Here is a 23,987-nt window from a genome sequence, read left to right on the forward strand (position 1 = left end):
TGTGGGCATGTCAAACTAATAATATCTCAAACTGGGTTCATTATCCCCTGCCCTTAAGATTTTCCTTCTGATATTCTGCATCTGTGGTGATGGGGATGGTGGTGGCACCCAGTTGGCAACCCCAGGAGGGGTCCTCACCTCCATATTTTTCTTATTCTCCCTCTTCCCAATGTGTTAATCAGCAAATCCTGATGGTTTTATCTGTCCATGGAATGAAACCTGCAGGTGGGCTATATTTTGTCTGAGTTTAGTTTTAGTGATTTGGCAATGTTTTATCATTTAATCCATTGTAAAGTTCGGGAATCACCCCCGCCCCCCTTATAAAGATCAGCTGTTTCACTAGGGTAATAATTTTAAAACTTTCTCTCCTAGACACCATGCCACAAGAAGAGTGACTTCTTTCATTTTCACAATGGAGGACTCTGGGAAGACTTTCAGCTCTGAGGAAGAAGCAGCTAACTATTGGAAAGATCTGGCTATGACCTACAAACAAAGGTCAGTTCTCCAGAGTTAACCCTGCTTTTTCTTCCCATGATGATAGCAGCAGTCATTTTGGGGGGCATAAGCACTGTGAAGGCTTAGCATACATTATCTCAGTTACTAGTAAATCTCAAAACTACTCCATGGAAAAAACCAACAACAAACATGATCTTCCCATTTTACAAATGAGGAAACTGATCCTTAATGCAGGCAAATAACTTGCCAGGTCGCGCAGCAGAGATAGAATTTGAACTCCAAAGCCTGTGGTCCTAAGTAAACTGCTACTTCCCATCTGACTTTTCTGGCAGGGTTTTATCAGTTCCTAGATGCCAGATCCGGTCAGTGCTTCATGTGGGGGGAAAGAACTCCCTGAACCTAGCAAAATGGGTTGTTGCCATTTAAAAAACCTGAAACCAGGGTTTCAGTGCCCATATCTGGGAGGTTTGTGCGTGTGTGTGTGTGTGTGTGTGTGTGTGTTACATGCCATTGAGTTGGTTCCAACTCCTGGCAACTCTGTAAATGAGTGATGTCCACAATGTCTTGTCTTCAACGGCCCTACTCAGCTCTTGTAGACTCAAGCTTATGGCTTCTTTTATGGAGTCAATCCATCTCGTATCTGTCTTCTACTTTTCTCAGCATTATTGTCTTTTCCAAAGAATCCTGTTTCTCATGATGTGTCCAAAGTAGCTTCAGTTTTGTCGTTTTTGCCTCCAGTGATGTTTTAGGCTTAATTTGCTCTGTGACCAACTTGTTTGTCTTTCTGGTGGTCCAGAGTATTTGTAGAGTTCTTCTCCAACATATTTCATGAATCAATTTTTTTACTGTCGGCCTCCTTCACTGTAGTGTTCACATCTGTGCATAGTAATTGGGGATACGAAGGTGTTGATGAACTTAGCCTCGGTCTCTACTGACATCTTTGCTTTGGTGATCTTTCCTAAGTCTTTTGAGGCTCAGCCTTCTCTTGATTTCTTGGCTGCAGTCTCCATTTGAATTGACTAGACCAAGATAAGCAAAAACCTTTAACAAATTTGATGTCTTCATTGTCTATGTTAAAGTTGTATGTTTTCTTCTATAGGCATGATTTTTATCTTCTTTATGGACACATTATCATGGTGTGATAAATGACATTTGTATTATGACCAATTTCCACTTATAAATAAATCTGCAGAGGATTCACAATTGAAATTATGTTTACTACATGTTGGGCTCAAAAATATATGTTGGATGAATGAGTGAAGAGTGAATTGGTTAAGAAATGGCTTTGGCATCAGGCATGCCTGGATTCATGTGTAAGCTCTGTTTCTGGCTTCTTATGTGACCTTGAGACAAGTCACTCATCTTGTCTGAACCTCATCTTTTCATCTGTAAAATGAGGAAAATGATAGTTTCTGCCTCAAAAGGTGGTTGAATAAAGAGCTGACCCATGTATAAGACTTGGCAACATGTAAGTGCTCAGTATATTATTATCTGACATCTGGGAATTCTGCTGTAGGGCAGAGAACACACAAGAGGAGCTCCGAGAATTCCAGGAGGGAAGCCGAGAATATGAAGCTGAATTGGAGACACAGCTACAACAAATTGAAACCAGGAACAGGGACCTCCTGTCAGAAAATAACCGCCTTCGCATGGAGCTAGAAACCATCAAGGTGAGGGGGTGAGAGGAAATGCTTCCGGAGTGGCGAGTGTGCCTGGGAAAGAGCCCTGCAGAGCAAGGGCCATGGCCCTGGGCGCACTCCCACCTCCAGGCCTGCTGAGTGGATGTGGTGGTTGAACACTTTATGTTCCAGGAGCTCTGTGAGAAGCAAGTCACACACATGTCCCCAGGGCCATTCTTTGATTGTCTGTAATAATCTCATAAGGCATGTGAAAAGTAGATAGTTTTAGAGTATTGAGGGTTGCTAGACTTGCTGATCATCTATATATAAATATATATAAAAGGCTAACATGCAAAGTGTCCCCTCAGGAGTTCGACCGGGAGACTGAGAGTTCAATTGCTCGCTATGATGTGCACTGACCACCTGGTGGTGGTGTGGAATGAAGGAAGGCCCTGGCTGGCAGCCAGAAGGAAGGCCCGGATCTGCCCTGATCGCCAGCCAGGCCTAGGGACCCTACCTGTGCACAAATTTCGTGCACCAGGCCTCTAGTTGTATTATAAGGTCCAGGGTTGTGCTTTCCAATATGGTAGCCCATAGGCATAGTGGCTATTGACATTTACATTAATTAAAATAAAATCAATAAAAATTTAATTCCTCAGTTACACTAGCTACATTTCAAGTGCTCAGTAGGCACATGTCTCTAGTGGGTCTGATGATTGAACAGAGGGGTTGTACAATGTTTCCATCATCACAGAACGTTCTGTTTGGACAGTGCCCGTCTAGAGCAGGTTCCCAGACCTGGGCACTGTTGACCTTGGAAGCCAGATAATTCTCTGTTGTGAGAGCTAAGTTTTGCATTATAGGATGTTTATCAGAATTTGGTCTCCAACCACTAGATGCTAGTAGCACTCCCTCCACCAGGTGTGGAGGCCAAAAATATCTGCGGACCTTGCTAAGTATCTGGAGAAACACTGTTCTAAAGGGTAAAGACTGCCTCTGGACATTCTATAGGGCTTAGCATGTGATCACTAAGGATAACACTGTGCCCTGGAGACGGTGGTTCTCCACCCTCACTGCCAGGCAGATCACCTGGCCAGCTTGGTAAACATTAGAGAGGCCCGAACCCACCCCTGCCCTGAGATTCCTGTTCTCACTAAGTCTGGGTGGGGCCCCGGCATGTCTGCCTATCTTTTTATTTATTTTTTCTTAATAAAGCTCCCTGTGTAAATTTTGATGAGCTGCTGTGGAATGAGCCAAGGTCCTGCAGTGTTAGGTGTGATAGAGGAAGATGTGCTACTCGCCCTCTGGAAGCTTCTTGGGGCAGACAAACCTAACACCAGGAAGCACCTAAGGAAAAGATGCTTAGTTATCGTACATAGTATGAGCATGAAATCCTCCTGAGAGAGAAAGATCTGCATGGGTTGGAGATAACTTCATGGAGGCCACCTGGGAGGGACTTGAGCTGGTGTTTGAGGGTGTGTGTGTGTGTGTGTGTGTGTGTTTGTGTGTGGTCAGTAGCTTGGTGCCCACAGGTTGATAAAGAGTTCATCTGGCCCTAGCCGACTTGGCTTAGTGGATAGAGCTTCGGCATGCGGACTGAAGGGTCCCAGGTTCAATTCCAGCCAGGGGCACATGCCTGGGTTGCAGGCTTGATCCCCATTTAGTGGTGTGCAGGAGGCAGCCGATCAGTGGTTCTCTTCTCATCATTGATGTTTCTGTCTCTCCTTCTCCCTTCCTCTCTGAAATCAATAAAGAAATATATATTGGGGGAAAAAAAGAGTTCATTTGGACCTGCCACAGACACAGACAAGAATTAGTGTCAGGCGGACCTTGGGAGTCCTGGATTTATTGGTACAGGCGGACCTGGAGTCCTGGATTTATTGGTACATGGGAAAAAAGTGAGACCAAAAAATGGATTGGATCCTTGGCTAGTGTTGCTCAGTGATTAGAATGTCGGCCTGTGCACCAAAGGGTTAAGAGTTCGATTTCTGGTCAAGGGTACATGCCTGGGTTGCAGATTCGATCCCCAGCACTGGTCGGGGCACATGCGGGAGGCAACCAATCGATGTGTCTCATATCCGTGTTTCTCTCCTTTTTCTCTTCCTGCCTTCCCTCCTCCTTTCCCCTTTCCCTGTCTCTCTCCCTTTCTCCCTTCCACTCTCTCTAAAAAAATCAATGGAAAAAAATATCCTTGGTGAGGATTAACAACAATAACAAAATGAATTGGGGATTTGAGAGATGGGGAGGGACAGAGGGAATACCCCAAAGACCTTGGAAGCTGAGCAGCGAGTTGAAGCTTTTATGCTGTAGACCACAGAGCCCAAAGTGGCCATTTGCAGATCAGTCTGGCCCATAGATGCTGTTTGTTAGCCTTTAGTGGTTTTTATTCAACATTTTATCATGAATATTTTGAAACACACAGCAGGTTGAACAAGTTTTCCAGTAAACACCTATATATCCACCACCCAAGCTCTACCAGTAACCTTTGCCATACTTTTCATTACATATCCATCCATCAGTCTGACTTAAGTTTTGATGCATTTCAGAGTGAATTGCAAACATTTATACTATACACTTCCCTTTAAATACTTCAGCATGCTAATAGTAACAAGAGTTCAGTGTTTGTTCACAGTTTATTCTTTTGATAGTAAAATTTATATCTTTATTATCAACATTCAAAGTTATGAGGCTGTAAAAACCTGGAATTCCGATTTCCTTTGAGCATTGGCAGATCTGGCTACACCAGGCCTGCATTCTTTCACACCAGCAAAAAGCCGAGTACTGGTTGCTTAGAGCAAGCATTCTACAGTTCACCCCAGTCCCCGCTGCTGCCCCCACCACCACCTCCGACTGAGGGATAAGTGCCACTTTCTTTATTCCTACACCTGGCCCACGTCACTCATTTTATTAACAGCTTGGCCCCTGCAGGCATTAGTATTTGACCCCTGCAACAAGGAAACAGTCCTTAAATTGAAGGGAATTCTTGGGATGGAAAACTATGGAAGGAAGATCAGTGATATGGCTGATATTTTAGAGGGGGAAGGAGGCCCTCCATGGATGCTGAATAAATATCAAGTTATTACTAAGTAATTAACGGCTTCAGAGCTGAGCCCTTGTACCTGCAGACCACCAATACAAGCACACGACGGATCTGTGAGACTCAGTGTATAGAGCAGGGGAAGAAATAGAAATACCTTGGAATAAAGTGTCACCAGCCCATATTTGTCACCTAAGAGGAATGTAGTCAACTGAATCAGACTTCTTGACAACTGGCTCATTCATCACAAGTTGAATAAAAAAGCCTGTAAAGGATCAAACAGAGCATCTATTGATGCCTCCATCAGCTGACAGCTCATTATAATTAGCCCCAAAGGAAAGCGCAACATTTCAGCAATAGTTTTTCATGTCCACAAGTTCAAAGGACTTCTTTTGAATCTCTGTGCTGGTGGAGAAGCTCATTAACTGCATCCTCTGAATTTGAATTTAGGTTAATAACCTAGGATCCTGCACCCTCTTATTTTATCTAGAGGTGCCCCCACCTAAAGGGTGTGAGGCCATCAGAGCTATGCCTGAGAATTTGCTGTGCACAGGGTCTGGTCTGCCCCTGCTTGCCTCAGTGGAGACACTTTCTCTGCTCACGGCCAGGAAACGGAGTATCAGAGGGGACCCAGCAGGCTGAGCATGTGAAAGGCCCTCCCTGTCCTCCCCCTGTAAATAATCTGCTTGTTCTGTGGGCGTTCCTCTTCCCAGTGGCTCTCCACGCCTCCCGGCCTAGGCACCATTACGTCATTCTAGCAACAGCTTTGTTTACTCGGCTGGGTGTAAAGAAAAGAAAGGAGTTGCCTATTTTTAGTGTTTTTTTTTTCTCTTTAACTTTCTAAGCCTTGGGCCTTTCATGTGGGAAGTGTGTTTTCTTTCGTGTGTGGATGAAGGAAAGGTAGTAAGGGTATTTGGTAAAGAGGAAGGGAGGATGGGAGAGAAAAGAAGGAAAGAAAGAGGGAGAGAGATTAATACCTGTACCACCTGGATTGAGATGGTGAGGGCAGTTTGGCATAGTTGAGTGGTTCTCAACCTTGGCTGCACATTAGAATCACCTGGAAATCTTTTTAAAATCCTGATTTCTGGGCCTCATCCTCCAGAAATTCTGTTTCTTTCTTACTAATGCTGTGGCCCCACCCCATAACAAAGAAACAGAATTTCCGGACGATGAGGCCCAGAAATCAGGATTTTAAAAAGATTCCCAGGCGATTCTAATGTGCAGCCAAGGTTGAGAACCACTGACATAGTTGTTTTAAGAGCTCGGGCCCAGGTGGCCCAGGTTGGATCTTGGCTCCATCATTTGTTACCAGTTCACTTTGGGCTAATTCTGTAACTGAACCTCAGTCTCTACATCTCGGAAATGGCATTACATGAGGCAGTGTAATTGGTCTACTGAGCCAGAGGCTGCCACAGAGTAAATGATAAATGTTAGCTTCTACAGTTGGGCAACAATAGATCATTGAGAAGTCATCTGGGCTATTCCTTGCCTTGGAAAGCACTAAGCTTCCTCTTATATTTCATAACAGGTTTTTTCCCCTCTCTTTGTTCCTTTCCTCCCTCCCTCCCTTCCTTCCTTCCCTGCTTGCCTGCCTTCCTTCCTTCCTTCCCTCTCCCACAGGTCCAGAAGTTTCTTCTGACCCCCATGCTGCAGGGGAAGTGTCCTGGATCACAAAGTCCGGACATTTGTCAAATTGAGTACATGATGTCCTGCTCTTATTGTGTGGTACATGCTACCAAAGTCATTGTGATCCCTGATGTTCTCTTTGTGATCCAGGAATCTCGTGACATGGATTCATACTGTCCTTGCAGAATAGGTGTGGGGAGGTTTATGTGGCTTTCTATGTCTGTGGACACCTTGAGCAAAATGATTGTTTCTTTCTTTTTTTCAAAATATTTTTATTGATTTCAGAGAGGAAGGAAGAAGAGAGAGAGAGAGAAACATCCATGATGAGAGAGAATCATTGATTGGCTGCCTCCGACACATCCCCTACTGAGGATCGAGCCCACAACGTGGGCATGTGTCCTTGACCACAATAGAACCCAGTTCATAGGCTGACACTCTATCCACTGAGCCAAGCCAGTTAGGGCTGATTGCTTCTTGATACCCAGAGGCTGCAAAGATCAGGTTTGGAAGGGGGCAAGGTACCAGATGCTCAGGGCCTGGGAGGCAGGAAGCACTCAGGACAGGACAGCCCCCTGTTCCTGCCCTCTCCTGTCACTTGTTTAGCAGTTCACATCTGGGGAAAGGGCCTATGGACTGCAGTGAGGCTTGTCCCTGGCTGTGGCGGGAGGGTGGGAGAGAAAGGCTGACGCTTCTTCAATAATTGTGATGGGAGGATAGTCCCATGAAGTTCCTGTAGTAATGGAGAGATAAACCCCCTAAAGAAATCAGGGTCCTGGCAGGTTGTGGAGAGTGGGGGAATGGATGCTCAGTGGCTAAAAACAACTTGTATCTGCCCTGCTGGTGTGGCTCAGTGGTTGAACATCAACCTGTGAACCAGGAGGTTACTGTTTGATTGGGGCATATGCCTTGCCCAGGTTGTGGGCTCGATCCCTGGTGTGGAACATGCAGGAGTTGACTAGTCAGTGATTCTCTGTCATCACTGGTGTTTCTATCCCTGTCCCTTCCCCTCTCTGAAATCAATAAAAACATTTAAAAAACACACACATGTATGTACTACCAGTACAAGAGGAGCACATGCATTCCAGGATTAGCCTTCAATATTTTAAGGAGGTGACAGGCAAGGGGGAGATAAACAGAGCTTATCAGAAGTCTGAAATCATTCATTCAGTGTCGATTTTGTCATTCAGGAGAAGTTTGAGATGCAGCATTCTGAAGGCTACCGGCAGATCTCCGCCTTAGAAGATGACCTAGCCCAGACAAAGGCAATTAAAGATCAGCTGCAGAAATATATCCGAGAGCTGGAGCAAGCAAATGATGATCTGGAGAGAGCGAAACGGTACGTCAGGAAGAAAACAGGTCTTTGGAGCCTTTTGTCTCTGCTTTTTGCCACCAGCACCTGGGGCCCAGGCACTGCGTTGAGTATAGAGAGTTCAGCAGTGAGTGAAACCAAGCCAGCGTCCTTACGATCTTACAGTCTCATTGGCAGATAAGCACAACTTAATTCCAGTAGTAAGTCCAGGGTGCCATGGGGGCAAGTGACAGGATATCTTAATTTGGCTGTCGGTGAGATAATGTCTGGCAAGGCTTTCCAGAGGAAGTGCATGGAGGTGAAGAATGAGGGGTGGATAGGCATCTTCCAGGGGAAGAGTGGGAGATGGGAATGTTTCAGGCAGAAGGACAAGCTTGTGCTAAATAAATAAGGCCCTACAGCAGCGGTTCTCAACCTGTGAGTTGCAACCCCTTTGGCGGTCAAACGACCCTTTCACAGGGGTCGCCTAAGACCATCCTGCATATCAGATATTTACATTATGATTCATAACAGTAGCAACATTACAGTTATGAAGTAGCAATGAAAATAATTTTCTGGTTGGGGGTCACAACATGAGGAACTGTTTTAAAGGACCAGAAGGTTGAGAACCACTGCCCTGTAGTAAGAAGATGTTCAAATTACAGTATTTCTTAAACCAATAGTCTATTGTTAACAGAATACTAACAGTAGCAACTAACATTAATTGAATAACTACACTGAGCCAGTTGCTATTTTTTTAAGAAAGCACTTTTTTAAAAATTTTAGGTAAAAATTACATACGATGATGTGCACAGATCTTAAGTGCACAGTTCCAGCAGTTTGGACAAATGCATATGTTCATGTAGCCCACCTGCTGTGAAGACATGGAGCCCTTGCATTGTCCCCACCGTTTCTTGTATTATGTTTTGGTGGTTTCTTTAGGGCTCAGGATATACATGCCGAACTTTTCAGTCTACTTAGTTAATATTGTACCACTTCAGGTAAAATGTAACAACCTCACACTTATAATTTCATTTACCTTCCTCAAACTTTATGCTGCAATTGTATTAGCTATTGCTACATTTACAGATGCTAAGGATTCCACAACACACTGTTGGAATTTTTGCTTTAAAAAGCCAAGTGTATTTTAAAGACATTAAAGAGGGTAAAAAGATAGCCTTTTATATTTATCTCCGTACTTACTATTTCTGGTTTATTCCTTCCTGGGTATCTGGGTTTCCCATAGTATCATTTCCCTTCAGCTTGGAGAACTTCTCTTAGGATTCTTGTAGTGCACGTCTGCTGATGATGAATTCTCCTAGTTTGGGTTTATCTGAAAATATCTTTCATTTGCCTTCTTTTTTTTTAATTTAAATTCTTTTAAATGGACTTTTTTTTTTTTAAGCAGTTTTAGGTTTATGGCAATATTGAGAGAAAAGTACAGAGAGTTTCTGTGTATCCCCTGTTCATACATATACAACCTTCCCAACTATGAATATCCCCCACCAGAATGGTACACTTGTTACAATCAGTGAACCTACATTGACACATTATTATCAACCAAAGTCCATACTTTACCTTAGGGTTCCCTCTTGGTGTTGTATATTCTCTGGGTTTGGACAAATGTATTATGACATATAGCCATCATTGTGGTATTATACTGAGTAGGTTCACTGCCCTAAAAATCCACTGTGCTCTGTTTATTCATCCCTCTCTCCTCCTAACCCCTCTTAACCACTGATCTTTTTACTGTCTCCATAGTTTTGACTTTTCCAGAATGTGATATAGTTGAAATTAAAGAGGATGTAGCCTTTTTGTATTTGCTTCTTTCATTTAGTAACATGCCTCATAGGTTCTTCCATGCCTTTTCATAGCTAATTTCTCTTTAGCACTAATAATATTCCATTGTCTAGATGTGCATCACAGTGTTTTTATCCACTCACAGATTTTCTAATTATAAACATGTAAATTAAGCAGAGGAGTGAGGTTCTAAGTAACTCTAGAGGAAGTGTACATCTTTAGCTCAAGTACATATCATTCATGTTACTCTTCATGGCTAGTCCTGCATGACTTTGCTCCAGGTATCTTTGCCCATTATATGAGCTCATGAATACATATATATACTTTCTTTTGTTGGAGGATTCGTCCAACAAAAAATTCCAGCCCTACCTGGTTTGGCTCAGTGGATAGAGTGTCGGGTCGGACTGAAGCGTCTCCCATTAAATTCTGGTCAAGGGCACATGCCCGGGCTGTGGGCTCGATCCCCAGTAGGAGGCGTGAAGGAGGCAGCCGATCAGTGATTCTCTCATCATAGATGTTTCTATCTCTCTCTCCCTCTCCCTTTCTCTCTGAAATCAACAAAAATATATTTTTTAAAAAATTCCATCTGATAGCAGTTCCACAAGACATTTTGTGAAAGAACATAATTATACTTCAAGGTACCAGCCCTAAAATGTTATGCCATGGCTGTACAAACCCTAATTTTTCCTCAGTTATCTGCTAATTAAACACACGAAAGGAAAATGCCTTGAACTATATGCAAAGACAAAGCATTCCTATACTAACTAATTAATCAATCATTCTTGGTTTATTGACCACTAAAGGAAACTTCAATCTGGCATATATCAAATTACTTTAATGACTGAAGGTGAACAGATTAGATGATTCAAGCCTTAAAATAGATTTTAATGATTAATGTTCTTCCACATTTTCTTTCGTTTTGGATCAACAATGACATGTTCATTCAGAAAGTAAATCTATAAACACCAGCATAAATATAGCAAAGCAGAAGTACATTTCTTAGTGTTAATTTTATTTCGGATGTTTCAGACTTTTAGGACACACTTATTTTTAAAAAAGTTAAAATTTTCAATTACAGTCGACATACAATATTATATTAGTTTTGGCTGTACAGCATGGTGATTAGACATTTAGCTAATGAAGTGACCCCCCTGATAAGTTTAGTACCCATCTGACACCATTACATGGTTCTTAAATATTGACTATATTCCTTATGCTGTGCTTTATATCCCTTGACTATTTTATAACTGGTAATTTGTATTTCTTAATCCCTTCTTTTTCACTCAACTCTCTGAATACCCCTCCCATGTGGCAACCACTGGTTCTCTTTATCTTCTTTATCCATTCATATATTTAAAAAGATATATTTTTATTGATTTCAGAGAGGAAGGGAGAGGGAGAGAGAGTGATAGAGACATCAGTGATGAGAGAGAATTAATCGATCAGCTGCCTTCTGCATGCCCCATACTGGGGATCAGGCCTGCAACTCCGGCATGTGCCCTGACCAGGTTATCGCTCAACCACTGAGCTATACCAGCCAGGCTATTTTTCTTTTTTAATTACATGCACTATTATATTAGTTTCAGATGTACTTCAGTGACTAGAGATCATGTAAGTTACTAAATAATCTTTTTGATATATGTCATGCCCATCTGACGCTATACATAGTTATTAGAATATTGACTATATATTCCCAATGCTGTAGTTTGCATGTCTTTGACTATTCTTTAACTATCAGTTAATCCTTTCACCTTTTTTACCCATTCCCAATCCCCCTCCCATCTGATAATTGTCAAAATGCTCACTATATCTATGAGAACTTGTATCTTTGAGTTCTGCTTGTTCATTTTGTTTCTTAGATTCAATTGTATATATTGCCATTTTATTTTTTATATATTTTCTTCTCTTCTTAAAGAAGACCCTTTAACATTTCGTGTGTGTGTGAGAGAGAAAGAGAGAGAAATATCGATGTGAAAGAGACACATTGATTGGTTGCTTCCTGCACTCCCAACTGGGGCCAGGGATCAAACCTGCAACTCAGGTACATGCCCTTGACCAAGAATTGAATCTGAGACCTTTCGGTGTGCGGGCCGTTACTCTAACCGCTGTGAAACACTGGCCAGGGCCTTGGGAAGCTTTATATGTTCTTTGATTCTCTGTTGATAACTTTGCTGGGTAGAGTAATCTTGATTGTAGGTCCTTGCTTTTTATCACTTTGACTATTTCTTGCCAGTCCCTTCTGGCCTACAAAGTTTCTGTTGAGAAAAGAGCTGACAGTTTTATAGAAACCCCCTTGTAGGTAACTAACTGTTATTTTCTTGCTGCTTTCAAGATTTCTTGCTCTCTTTCTTCTGGCACCCCCATAATGTGAATGTTGGTACGCTTGAAGTTGTCCCAGAGGCTCCTTTACACTATCCTCATTTTTTTGTTTGTTTCTTTTTGCTTTCCTAATTGGGTGTTTTTTGCTTCCTTATATTCCATATTGCTGATTTGATTCTTGGATTTATCTACTCTATGTTGATTCCCTGTAAATTATTCTTCATTTCAGCTTGTGTATCCTTTATTTCTGACTGGTTCTTTTTTATGGTTTCCATGTCCTTTGTTATGCTGTTGAAGTTCTCACTGAGTTCATTGAGCATTCTTATAACCAGTGTTTTGAACTCTGTATATAGGAGATTGTTTCCTATTGTTTCCTATTTTTCTGGAGTTTTGTTCTGTTCTTTCATTTGGGACGTGGTTCTTTTTTTTTTTTTTTTAATATATTTTATTGACTTTTTACAGAGAGGAAGGGAGAGAGATAGAGAGCTAGAAACATCGATGAGAGAGAAACATCGATCAGCCGCCCCCTGCACATCCCCTACTGGAGATGTGCCCGCAACCCAGGTACATGCTCTTGACCGGAATCGAACCTGGGACCCTTCAGTCCGCAGGCCGACGCTCTATCCACTGAGCCAAACCGGTTTCGGCGGGACGTGTTTCTTTGTCTCCTCATTTTGGCAGCCTCCCTGTGTTTGTTTCTATGTATTAGTTAGAGCTGCTATATCTCTTAGGCTTGGTAGAGTGGCCTAATCTAGTAGGTGTTCTATAGGGTCCTGTGGTGTAGCCTCCCTGTTCACCTGAGCTGGGCTCTCCAGGTGTGTCCCCTCCAGACCCCACCTTGTGGGCCGTGTGCACCCTCCTGTTATAGTTGAGCCTTGATTGCTATTGGTACATCAGTGGGAGGGATTTATCCCCAGGCCAGTCAGCTGCAAGGACTAGCTGCAGCCACCATTAAGGAAAAGCTGTTCAGGGGCCCATCCCATGGAACAGGACTTACTTCGGTGGGTCTCTGGTGCTCGCTGAGTCTGCTTCTTGAGTGTGTCTATTGTGGAGGTGGTTGGGTGGTGCTTTGATGTGGTCTGAAGTTGTCCATTGGGTTCAAAGGCTCAGGCCAAAGTCAGCCACTGCCTGAGCCCTGCCTGGGGCCTCCGGGTATGAGCTACAGAGCAATCTGCAGATGGCTGCTACTTGTGGTGGGCTTGGAGATGCCCAGGAGAGGCCAAGCTGTGAAACAAGGCTGGCTGCCACTAGTGCCAGGCCTGGGATCACTTAACAAAAGGTCAGGGGTACACCAAGACCAGATACTGCTTGTTCGAAAGATTTTAGGAAAGTCTGACGCATGAGCCAAAACAGGCAATTTGTATAGAAAAGCCACTGAAACAGTTTGGGCAGATCTGAAAGTTGGGTTGGGCGAGATCTGAGGGAATCACCAGGCCAGGGCAAACAGTGATAGCCAGATTGATCGAGGCTCAGATATGGCACCACCTGCTTGCTCTGTGTGGGAGGGCTCAGCAAAGGAACTGTGGCCTCTGCCAGCACTTTTGTCTGAGAGAAAGCTACCTCTTCAGCCCTCACCCAGAGAATTCGGTTTCTCCCCATATGTCCCTGGTGCCCTTTGAGCTGCTTGCCCAAGGTTAGAGCTCAGAGCAGGTGAGTCCTAGTAAGTCTGTGCATGGGCCCTTAAAGAGGAATGCCTGGGACTCTAGCAGCCCTCCATCTCACTCAGCCATAATCCTCACTGGCTTTTGCAGCTAGAAGTTCTCAGGACTTCTCTTCTTGGCACTGGAACCCTGGGCTGGGGCGGTGGGGTGGGGGCGGCCTGGTGTGAGGCCAGGACCTCTCCCTTCTCAGAGGCAACCTCCACAGCCAAGATATCCCTTACAATTTTTATCCACCACACCTGGGTGTGGGACCACCTGGTTCCGTGTCTCCACCCCTCCTACCTGTGTTGATGTGGCTTCGTCTGTATTTTTACTTGTAGGTCTTCTGTTTAGCTAGATTTCAGGTGGTTCTGAATGATGGTTATTCTGTAGGTTCGTTGTAATTTTGATCTTTTTTTTTCTTTTTCTTTTACTAAAATTGCATTGGTTTTCATTTTGGCCAAGTTGAATGTTAAATCAGATGAGGTAGAAGCCCAAATCACCATTATACAATGAATAAAGTTCTGGAACACAAAACTTTTGTTTTTAAAACCTTAAGAACCTTACACTTTTATTATAAAATTTCATTAGTTATATTTGGAACATTTGACAGTCTGCTGCAGAACAATAATCCTTTGACACCATCAGCTGTTTGCTTGTTTTGGTCCCTACACTGCACCTCTGTAAAACTAAATGCTCACATTAAACTGAGGAGGGGGATAACCTTGTGCAAGTATAACCCTGAAAGACTTAGGACCGAATTGGAAGTGACTAAAAATTAAATACATTCCTTAAAGGTTATTTTACTTAGTATACCAAAAAGATCTACAAAGATTAAAATTGATTTAATCTAATTTTACTCTTCTATGGGTTGTTATTACATAGACGTTTTAATTTTTTATTTTTTGTGCTAAAAAACCACAAAATCAAATTTACTGTCTTAGCTGTTTTTTTAAAAAGATAGAGTCCAGTAGTGTTAACTGTATTACCATTATTGTGCAACAGATCTCCAGAACTTTTTCATCTTGCAGTGTTGGACCTCTAAACCTACATTAATTCCCCCCTTTACCCTCCCGGCCTTCGTAATTACCTTTCTACTTTCTGTTTCTATGATTTTTGACCACCTTAGATATTCCATATGAATGGAACCATACAGTAAATGTCCTTTTGTGACTGCGTTGGTCCCTTAGCATAATGTCCTTGAGGTTCATCTATATCAGTGATAGCGAACCTTTTGAACTTGGCATGTCAGCCTTTTGAAAAACCCTAACTTAACCCTGGTGCCATGTCACATATAGAAATTTTTTGATATTTGCAACCATTGTAAAACAAAAGATTTATATTTTTGATATTTATTTTATATATTTAAATGCCATTTAACAAAGAAAAATCAACCAAAAAAATGAGTTCGCGTGTCAGAGGTTCGCCATCACTGATCTATACAGTGGCATGTGACAGGATTTCCTCCCTTTTTAAGGCTGCATAATATTCCGTTGCGTATATTTATCACATTTTCTTTATGTATTTGTCTTAATTTGCTTCCACCTCCTGGCTATTGTGAATAATGCTAATATGAACATGAATATTTCTTTTGAGAGCCTGCTTTCAATTCTTTTGGATGTACACCCAGAAGTATGATGGCTGGATCATTCTATTTTTTTATTTTTTAAGGAACTTACTATTTTCCATAATGACTGCTCTTACATTCTAATGAACAGTGAACAAAAATCCCAATTTTTCGGCATTCTCACCAACACTTTTATTTTCTGTTTTTTTTGGGAGTGGCCATTCTGATGGGCATGAGGTAATACATAAACATTAAAAGCATTTATTGGCCCCAAAGGGACTTGTTCTCAGTTACCTAACAGATGTATCTCTTAATATTCATATTTACTAAAACTGTATTTTCCTATTTAACTATTTTCAAATTCTCAGTAACTATACACCAGATTAACTGTTTTCACAGTCCTTATGCATTGCAGCATTTTACTCCTATAAATATGCTTTTATGCATCATTTGACAGAATTTCAATGTCTAAGGTACATAAGCTATTTTCACTCAGGTTGCAGCTGGGATGCTTACCTTTAGTTGAAAGTAAATACTAACATAGTAATAATAAATCTACGTGCTATGCTAATAAATCAATGACCGTTGACGCACACAGGTTCAAGTATGCTAGAATTATCTCTGAAGTTGGTTTTCAGTTCTCTGGCATTCCAGAAGCCAGTGGTAGATTTTGACCAAATAGTGAGTTTAAATTTCTGATCTAGGTGGAATTTATATTGGGGGTACAGTATGAGGTATATAGATCCAACATTATTTTTTTCCAGGTGGCTATCCAATAGACCTCAAACCTAGAATTGAACTACCCATATTTCATCAATGATTATGATGCCATCTTTATCATAAATTCTCATGTGTGTTTTTTTATCTTTGTTGTTTTTTGACATGTCAGCCTGAGGGTCATTTTAACTGATTCCAATGCTGTACTCCTAAATATTGTCCCTTTGTTGTTTTCCTTCAAGCCCTTTTGGTAACTTTATCTTATTTACCTTGAGGGTAGGTACTAATATGACTCAATCTGGACATAGTAGGTTATGTTGAATAAATCAGTGTCAATCCCACTTTGCTGTTGAAGGCCCAGAAACATTGGGTTATCCAAGGACACTTAGCTAGTCGTACGTGGGAGAGACAGGTGTTAACTCCTGGGTTCCACTCCTAACAGATGCTTCTCATCACCGTGAGATACAATGAACAGGATGTTAAAGGTCTTCTGGAGACAAACATGGGGTCAGTAATAGAAATTGCTGACATTTATTAAGCACTTATGGTATGTGTGAAACATCTGTTGCACGCTTCCTGTATGACTCTACTTGTCCCCAGTCCAAACCCCTGTGGAGACACTGTCCCCGCTTTGCATACGAGGAAACTGTGCCAGTGCCTCAGAAAAGGTAACTTTCTTTACCCAGCACTTCTCAGTGCCTGTCACACAGCGTTCCATTGGCATGTCTACACTGTCCACAAGAAGTGGTGGTTAACAGAGCAGCTGGGCTGGGCATTTTGAACTTTTAAATGTTTTATGGTACCTGAGAAATTAAAGATAGTTTCTTTTATCTGTTTAAATGCATGTGTATACATTTTAGTCGGATATTCTGAGTACTGTTTGCAGTGATCGTCTTCAAGAGAAGACGGACCTGTTGGCAGTTGATTGGTCCTACTGAGGCCTTGGCTCACTGCTAAGTTTTGTATGGGTGTTATCTCATTTCATCCTCAGCACAGTTTTGTGCACCTCATGAGCTAAGACAATTCCCATTTTGTAGGTGAAGGGCCAGGTCCCAGAAGTTGAAGGCGTTGGCTTGCTCAAGTCTGTGGTTTCTAGGAAATGCCAGTGCTGGGACTTAGGCCCTCATGTGTCTGACCCTTCTCATCTCCCAGTGTGTAGGCACCAGATAACTGTCGCTGATTGCTCTCTTGGACAACTTTGCTTTTCTCTTGCCCAGGGCCACCATCATGTCTCTGGAAGACTTTGAGCAGCGCTTGAATCAAGCCATTGAGAGAAATGCCTTCTTGGAGAGCGAGCTTGATGAGAAGGAGAATCTCCTAGAATCTGTTCAGCGACTGAAGGATGAAGCCAGAGGTCAGGAGGCCTGGGTTCTGTTCCCCCTGCCCTCACCAGCCCTGTCCCCTCTCCCTACCTGAGAGCACTGCCTGGTGTCACCTTTGCTGGAAATCTGCACCCTGCTTGGCACACAGGCTGTCTGGGACCACACTTAAAGTTCCAGTTAATTGTTTATAACATTTATAGTTTATAAAGTGTGGCCAGTAGAAGAGGGATTAAAAAGAAAAGAAAAGCTCAGCCCTGGCTGGTTTGGCTCAGTGGATAGAGCATTAGACTGTGGACTGGAAGGTCCTGGGTTCGATTCCAGTCAAGGGCACATGCCCAAGTTGTGGACTTGATCCTCCGTGGTGGGCATGCAAGAGGCAGCCGATCAATGATTCTCTCTCATCATTGATGTTTCTATATCTCTCTCCTCTCCCTTCCTCTCTGAAATCAGTAAAAATATATTTAAAAAAGAAAAGCCAAGTTTAAGAGTAGTTGTTCCTAAATGTAAGGAAGTGGTTAAATAAATTACATAGACTTACTTTGTGCAGTGTTAACCCATGTTTAAACTAATGGTATAGATATAAATGCAATTATAGGACAATTGTTAGGACAGACCACTGAAGGGAGGAATATAAGTCATAGACAGTAGATGAATGTTTCTGTTTATGCTAACTAAAAATCATTCATATTAGATGCTTAATAGATATACACATACATACCAGGTGAGGCAAAAGTAGGTGTACCGTTCTGAGTATGCGAAACATAGTTTATTCTCGTATTACTATTAATTATTGTGTTATTTTCCGTATGAACAACGGTGAACCTATCTTTGCCCCACCCTGTATAAATCGTATGTTTGAAAATGCAGAGAAAAGGGATTGGAAAGATCTCCATGTTATGAGAGTTGATGAGTGAGGGAGGGGCATTTGGGGATGGGTTGGGGAAGCATATTTTTTCACTTAGAATTCTACATTGGCATTCTTTTGAAACAATAAAAGCATTAGTGTATCACTGCCATAGTTAATTTTTTTTACACCTTTTGGTTTTTACTCAAAAGAAAAATCATGTAGTTTTATAAGCCGGTTAGGCAATATCCTGTGGGTTTCATGTCATTCAGGGTTTCTAGCTCGAGTTTTTCACCCTGTTTCTTTTCCTTGATCAGTGTCTACTGCTGACCCCTTCCCCTCCCCCTTCCACATCTCCATTCTCATCACCCAGTGCTAAGGCTTAATCTGAATTCTTTCCCTCGTGCAGATTTGAGGCAGGAATTGGCCGTGCAGCAAAAGCAGGAGAAACCCAGGACTCCCATGCCCAGCTCGGTGGCAGCTGAAAGGACAGACATAGCCGTGCAGGCCACTGGCTCAGTGCCGTCCACTCCTGTGGCACATCGGGGACCCAGCTCTAGCTTCACACCGGGGACGTTCAGACGGGGTAAGAAGAATGGAGTCGGGAGGACTTTCTTTGCTTCACAAAGCTTTCCTGAGTGAGAGAGAAATAGGACTGGGCTAGACAGCAGGGAGCAAACTGGGATGCTCACAGGGCAGAGCATTGAGGCATGTGAGAAGAGCCTCTTGGGTGTGAGGCAATAGAGAGCAGTGGAGTCTGTGGTGAGCTGGGAAACGGAAGCCTCACTTGGAGGGAGCTCTGCTCCTGCCACAGGAGATTTAGGCCCAGCATTAGTAGGCATTTCCCTTCTTCACCAGAAGCCAGAATCCTCTTGTTGAATATGAACTCTTCCAGATTTAAATTTTGGTAACCAGACAAAAAGTGTTTTGTGGGTCCAGCAACATATTCAACTAGAAATGGAGCCACTGTGACCTGTGCTGTGTTGTAGAAATGAGGAATTTGAGTTTTCACCCCAGTCTCTCTGCTGACTGATTAACTGTGAGATTCTGAAGGGTTACTTAATAGTCAATAATAATAATATAAAATTATTGAGTGCTCAGTATGTGCCAGTCACCCTGCTTAAAGTGCTTTGCATATATCTGTATGCATATGCATGTATATATGTATGCATATAGGTATATGTGTGTGTGTATATACACACACACATACAGACAGACAGATAGACACATGTAACCTCACTGAATTCTCACCACAGGCCCAAAGTGCAAATAATGAAAGTGCTACCCTTGTTTGATGGCTGAGGAGACGGAGGCCTGAGCTGAGGGGCTTGCCATCCAGCTGGTGAATGGCAGAGTTGGGATTCAAGCCTGGGCAGGCTGCTTCTGGGCTTCCACTGCTATATACTGCTTTATCCCTTAGCTCGTCCCTGGGGGTGAAGGGACTGGTGAGATTTCAGACTCCCAGTCCAGAGCAGTGTTTTCCACACTTCGGCAGGCACATGCGTTGGCTGGGCATCTTGTTAAATGCACCTCGGATTCAGTAGGTCTGGGTGGAGCCTGAGATGCGTTTCTAGCAAGTGCCCAAGGGATTCTGTGCTGCTGGTGCCTGGTCTGCTTTGAGGAGGGCGCCTCTGAAGAGTAGAACCCTTACAAGTGTGGTTGGCTCAGAGGCTCTTGGTGTTAAATTGCTATGTGGAATTCCTAGGATTTCAGGGCTGTGTTGATTTAGTTGTAGAAGAGTAACATGTAAAGATAAATATTTAATACAGGTTGGTCATTAAATAGGCTCTCACTGTGTGAGATCATTAACTATTGAATGAAAAAACAGGGAAGCATCCAGAATCCAAGGCAAGAGTAGCCTCCCCCGCCTGCCCCTGGGGTTTTGCATTTAGCGATGTCAGTGCACAGACTTATGACTGTGTGTTGGTGTTACATGTACTTCCTTTTGCACACCCACGTCTAGATGACTCCACGGGTGGGACCCCTCTCACGCCTGCGGCCCGGATATCAGCCCTCAACATCGTGGGAGACCTGCTGCGGAAAGTGGGGGTAAGACCAACTGGCGCCCCCCTGGGTTTGCTGTGGCTTCTTGCCTGTCCTTCAGGAAGTTGGCGAGGGATGACCTTACTACCACTTCCTTTCCCCTTTAACAGAGAGTTCATGAGTCCTAGGTGTAGCTCGGGGTCTGTCACAACCTTTAGAATCATAGACGCTTCTGTGGGCCTTGACTCTAAGTCATCTCTTTGATCCCTGGATAGATGTTTATTTCCCTGTACCATTTTTTCCTTGGAATTTGGGAAGTTCAAATGGTGTGTATGATTTTTTTCTTAATTTGAAAAAACAGAAACATTTGAAAATTGTCTTCCCTTTGTTTCTCAGGGAGTTAAGAGAAAATCTTGAAAGGCTAGGGCAGGGAACTTAATAGGTTTTATATTAATTACAGGGAAGGATTCTTTTGTGCTTAAGAATAACATAGGTATTCGTTGTAGTTTTCATTTTATTTTTTAAAATGATGCTCAGCAGGCCACATAATTTAACTCCTGTCAGTCTGTCATCAACCAGGATTTATGTATTCAGAGCTGCAACTCAATAGGAGCTTGCAACTCCTTTCTTATGTTTTTACTTTGGGCTTTGGATTATCTGATTTTCTGTTATATGAACAGCTCTCTGAATATTTTGCACAGTTAGCATGTAGAGAAGCTGGGGGTGGGGGTCTGTTTACAATAAAGCAAAGTCCTTGTTCAAACCTTCGTATTTCCCATAGGCAGGGTTGGATAATCGGTAGTTAGTGATTTCCAGGAAACAGCTAAATATCTTAGGCCTGCAGGTCTAAGTTGGCTATACATTGGATTCCTTTGGGCCCCACTTGGGAATTCCAGTGCACAACACATTGCTTTAGGCTCCAGTGAGAGATTCGAGTTCTTGTCTTTAACTTGAGAGATGAAAGCCTATTTCTCTCCAGGCACTGGAGTCCAAACTCGCATCCTGCCGGAACTTCGTGTACGAGCAGTCCCCAAACCGGACAGGTGGCCCCACCTCAGGGCGGGCCAGCAAGAGCAGAGATGGTGGTGACAGACGGCCAAGCAGCACCAGCGTGCCTCTGGGCGATAAAGGGTCAGTATTTTTTGCTGTCACTCGAGGTGGGTTCCTCTAGCTCTGACCAAAAGCCATTTAAAAAAAACAACATATATATATATATAATTAGAGGCCCGATGCATGAAATTTGTGCAAGAGTAGGCCTTCCGGCTGCGGTTCCAGCTTCTCCATCTGGCACCTGGGACCTGGGCTTCCCTCGCACCTCTGGCTTTGGAAGGACATCCAGTCTAATTAGTATGTTACACTTTTATTATTATATTACACTTTTATTATAGATCTATATAATACACGCATATGCATACACACACACACATATATATATATTTATTAATTTCAGAGAGTAAGAGAGAGAGAGAAACATCAATGATGAGAGAGAATCATCGATCGGCTACCTCCTGCACAACCCCTATTGGGGATTGAGCCCACAACCCTGGGCATGTGCCCTGACTGGAATTGAACCATTACTTCCTGGTTCATAGATTGATGCTCAGCCACTGGGCCATACAAGTCGGGCCCGAAAGCTATTTTTTAAAAGTTGCAGGTTTATGTCAGTGAACTCTACCCCGTCCCTGGAGACAGAGTTAGGTGGTGTCTTCTGTTTGGGCAAATGGCCAAGAAGAGGCTTGTGTTTTATCAGATTCTGCAGTCCCAGCTCCTGGTCACGCTGTGAGGATGTCTTGTATAAATCACTTGTCTGGGACTTGAACTTCTAATACTGCTCTGCTTCCTCCAGAAGAGGATTTAAATAAAAAATTAAAAAAACAAAACAAACTTTAGGACCTTCTGGAAACTGGCAATAAATTCCAGCCAGACTAGAATCCTGAAGCCAGTCACTGGATTGGAAAACAAATCTGACCTTTAATGGCTTCATGTACTTTCTTGCCTGAAGAAAATCCGTAAGCTTCCAGCATCAGTAACTTTCTAAGATGTTCCACCATCTTACTGGACCCCAAGCCACAATTTGGTGGGTCCCTGGCAGACAGGTGACGGGAAATGAAGAAGTGTTTTCCGTGGGAACGCACGTGGGACCTTTAAAGAAGGTCTTCTGCACCTGGGCTTCTGGTGTGGCCTTGGGAATGTGAGCCCTAGACAGCCAGTGTCCTTTTCTTCATTTCACAGGAGAGAAAATTGAGACGCAGTGACCCTGCTCCTGGCTCTTGATATTCATTCTTGTAACTGTGGGCCCGGATGCTAGTCAGTCGTAACAGCTGTAATGTCTGCTTAATTTGGTTTGCTCTGTCTGAAGGTCGGGAAAACGCCTGGAGTTTGGGAAGCCGCCTTCAAATCTGTCCTCACCGTCGCTGCCGTCAGCCCAGGGTGTAGTCAAGCTGTTGCTTTAGAAAATCCACAGAAGCAAAGCCACTGGTGTCTGTGTGGGAGTTGTTACCTTTCATCCCCTCTTCACACTAGGTTGTTTTTTTTTTGGTTGTTTTTTAAGGTAGTTTGAGAAATATGGGCAAGCAGTCACACTAGCCAATGACTGAGGCCATTGCCCGTGGCCCTGGTGGTTGACCCTGTGGAATGCGGTCTCAGTCCCAGCCTCCATGTTGGTGTGTTGCAGATGGACAGGGACAAACTGGACCTGCTGGAAAGGGCTCTGAGTGTGAGTGCTGAGGCTTCCCCATCACTGTGGGCTGACCCAAGTCCTGATTGGTCCTGAGTGTTTTTAACGTCCGGAGGGAGACGCCTTATAAGGGGATCTGACCCCCTCGGGCTCCCCAGTCCCATTCACCTGGAGCTGTCTTTGAGAACAAAGTCAACACTGCATGGACAGCAAGGATTGGCACACTGAGATCACCTCTAAGAGCAGAGAGTAGACTAGGCACGTGCTGACTAAAACTGTAGTGTACCTCCCACACTTTTTAAGCTGGCTCATTGACGCTTTTAGAGGTGTGCCTGAGTTTCAGAGTATATTTTGCGTGGACCAGGTCAGTGGAAAACCTTTCCTGTTTACATGTGTCCTGACTGTTACTTGTCCTGTGCCCCACCCCTGGCATGGGGGTGACCTCTGCTTCAGGACCCGGAAAGTCATGCGGGTGGAGCAGCCTTGGAAATAGAGCCTTTAAGAATAGAATTTCATTGATGGCCATAATGAAATAATCAGGGTGACCTTCAAATAAGGTTAAACCACCAGGATTGTTGTTGACCACGCTTCTTGTCAAAGAAGAAACGCACACAGGATTTTCAACGTGGACGGGGCACATGCTTATCTCTGCTTGCTGGGAATGGCCGTCTCACGCTCTCCATCACACGTAAAAAGAAGACATGAATTCAGGAGCATGTGTGTAGTTCAACAACCTTCCTTTTGTAACTAAGTTATTTTTCCAAAAGAACAGCAAAACTATCCTTGCTTTGAAAATAGAACTTTTCAAGTGCTATTGAAATTCAACAGGGAATTAAACTTCTGTGCCTGGTTCATTATCCTAGAAACATTTAACCTGTAACGGGAAAAGATGTACTTTTATTTTTTTAAAAGAACAATAAAATCAAGAGAAACTAATTTTCAACTAGTGTGTGGTGGTCAGTAAATGCTGCTTCGTGTGTGCTTCTGTGTTTGCTCATATGGTAGTGAAAAGCTTGCTTCCTAACCAAGTAACTAAATATGAAAAAACCCACTTTTTAAACATTTTCCTCCGAATCAACTTCCTCAAAGTGC

At 43.1% G+C, this 23,987-nt stretch overlaps 1 protein-coding gene across 6 annotated transcripts; it reads left to right on the forward strand.

The window, feature by feature from the left end:
- The first annotated feature begins 365 nt into the window (after positions 1–365).
- Positions 366–23,838, forward strand: NDE1 (nudE neurodevelopment protein 1). Of its 6 annotated transcripts, none has more exons than XM_015561303.1 (8): positions 366–495; positions 1,973–2,126; positions 7,926–8,074; positions 17,287–17,423; positions 18,645–18,821; positions 20,193–20,284; positions 21,198–21,349; positions 22,578–23,838. In XM_015561303.1, the coding sequence occupies exons 1-8, from the start codon at positions 413–415 to the stop codon at positions 22,669–22,671; spliced, it is 1,038 nt and encodes a 345-aa protein (XP_015416789.1). In that variant the 5' UTR covers positions 366–412; the 3' UTR covers positions 22,672–23,838. The 6 variants fall into 6 exon arrangements, with proteins under 6 accessions (XP_015416789.1, XP_015416794.1, XP_015416792.1 ...); XM_015561308.1 differs by having other exon boundaries at positions 22,770–23,838; XM_015561306.1 differs by having other exon boundaries at positions 22,774–23,838.
- The last annotated feature ends 149 nt before the right edge of the window (positions 23,839–23,987 follow it).

Source organism: Myotis davidii, unplaced genomic scaffold (genome assembly GCF_000327345.1).
Source record: "Myotis davidii unplaced genomic scaffold, ASM32734v1 scaffold1115, whole genome shotgun sequence".
NCBI classification, from domain to species: Eukaryota; Metazoa; Chordata; class Mammalia; order Chiroptera; family Vespertilionidae; genus Myotis; species Myotis davidii.

Excerpts from the sequence above, each read along its gene's own strand:
- NDE1 (XM_015561303.1), top strand. The coding sequence starts at position 413 with ATGGAGGACTCTGGGAAGACTTTCAGCTCTGAGGAAGAAGCAGCTAAC. Across the intron at positions 2,127-7,925 it reads TGGAGCTAGAAACCATCAAG|GAGAAGTTTGAGATGCAGCA; the intron begins GTGAGGGGGTGA and ends TTTGTCATTCAG. Across the intron at positions 17,424-18,644 it reads ACTGAAGGATGAAGCCAGAG|ATTTGAGGCAGGAATTGGCC; the intron begins GTCAGGAGGCCT and ends TCCCTCGTGCAG.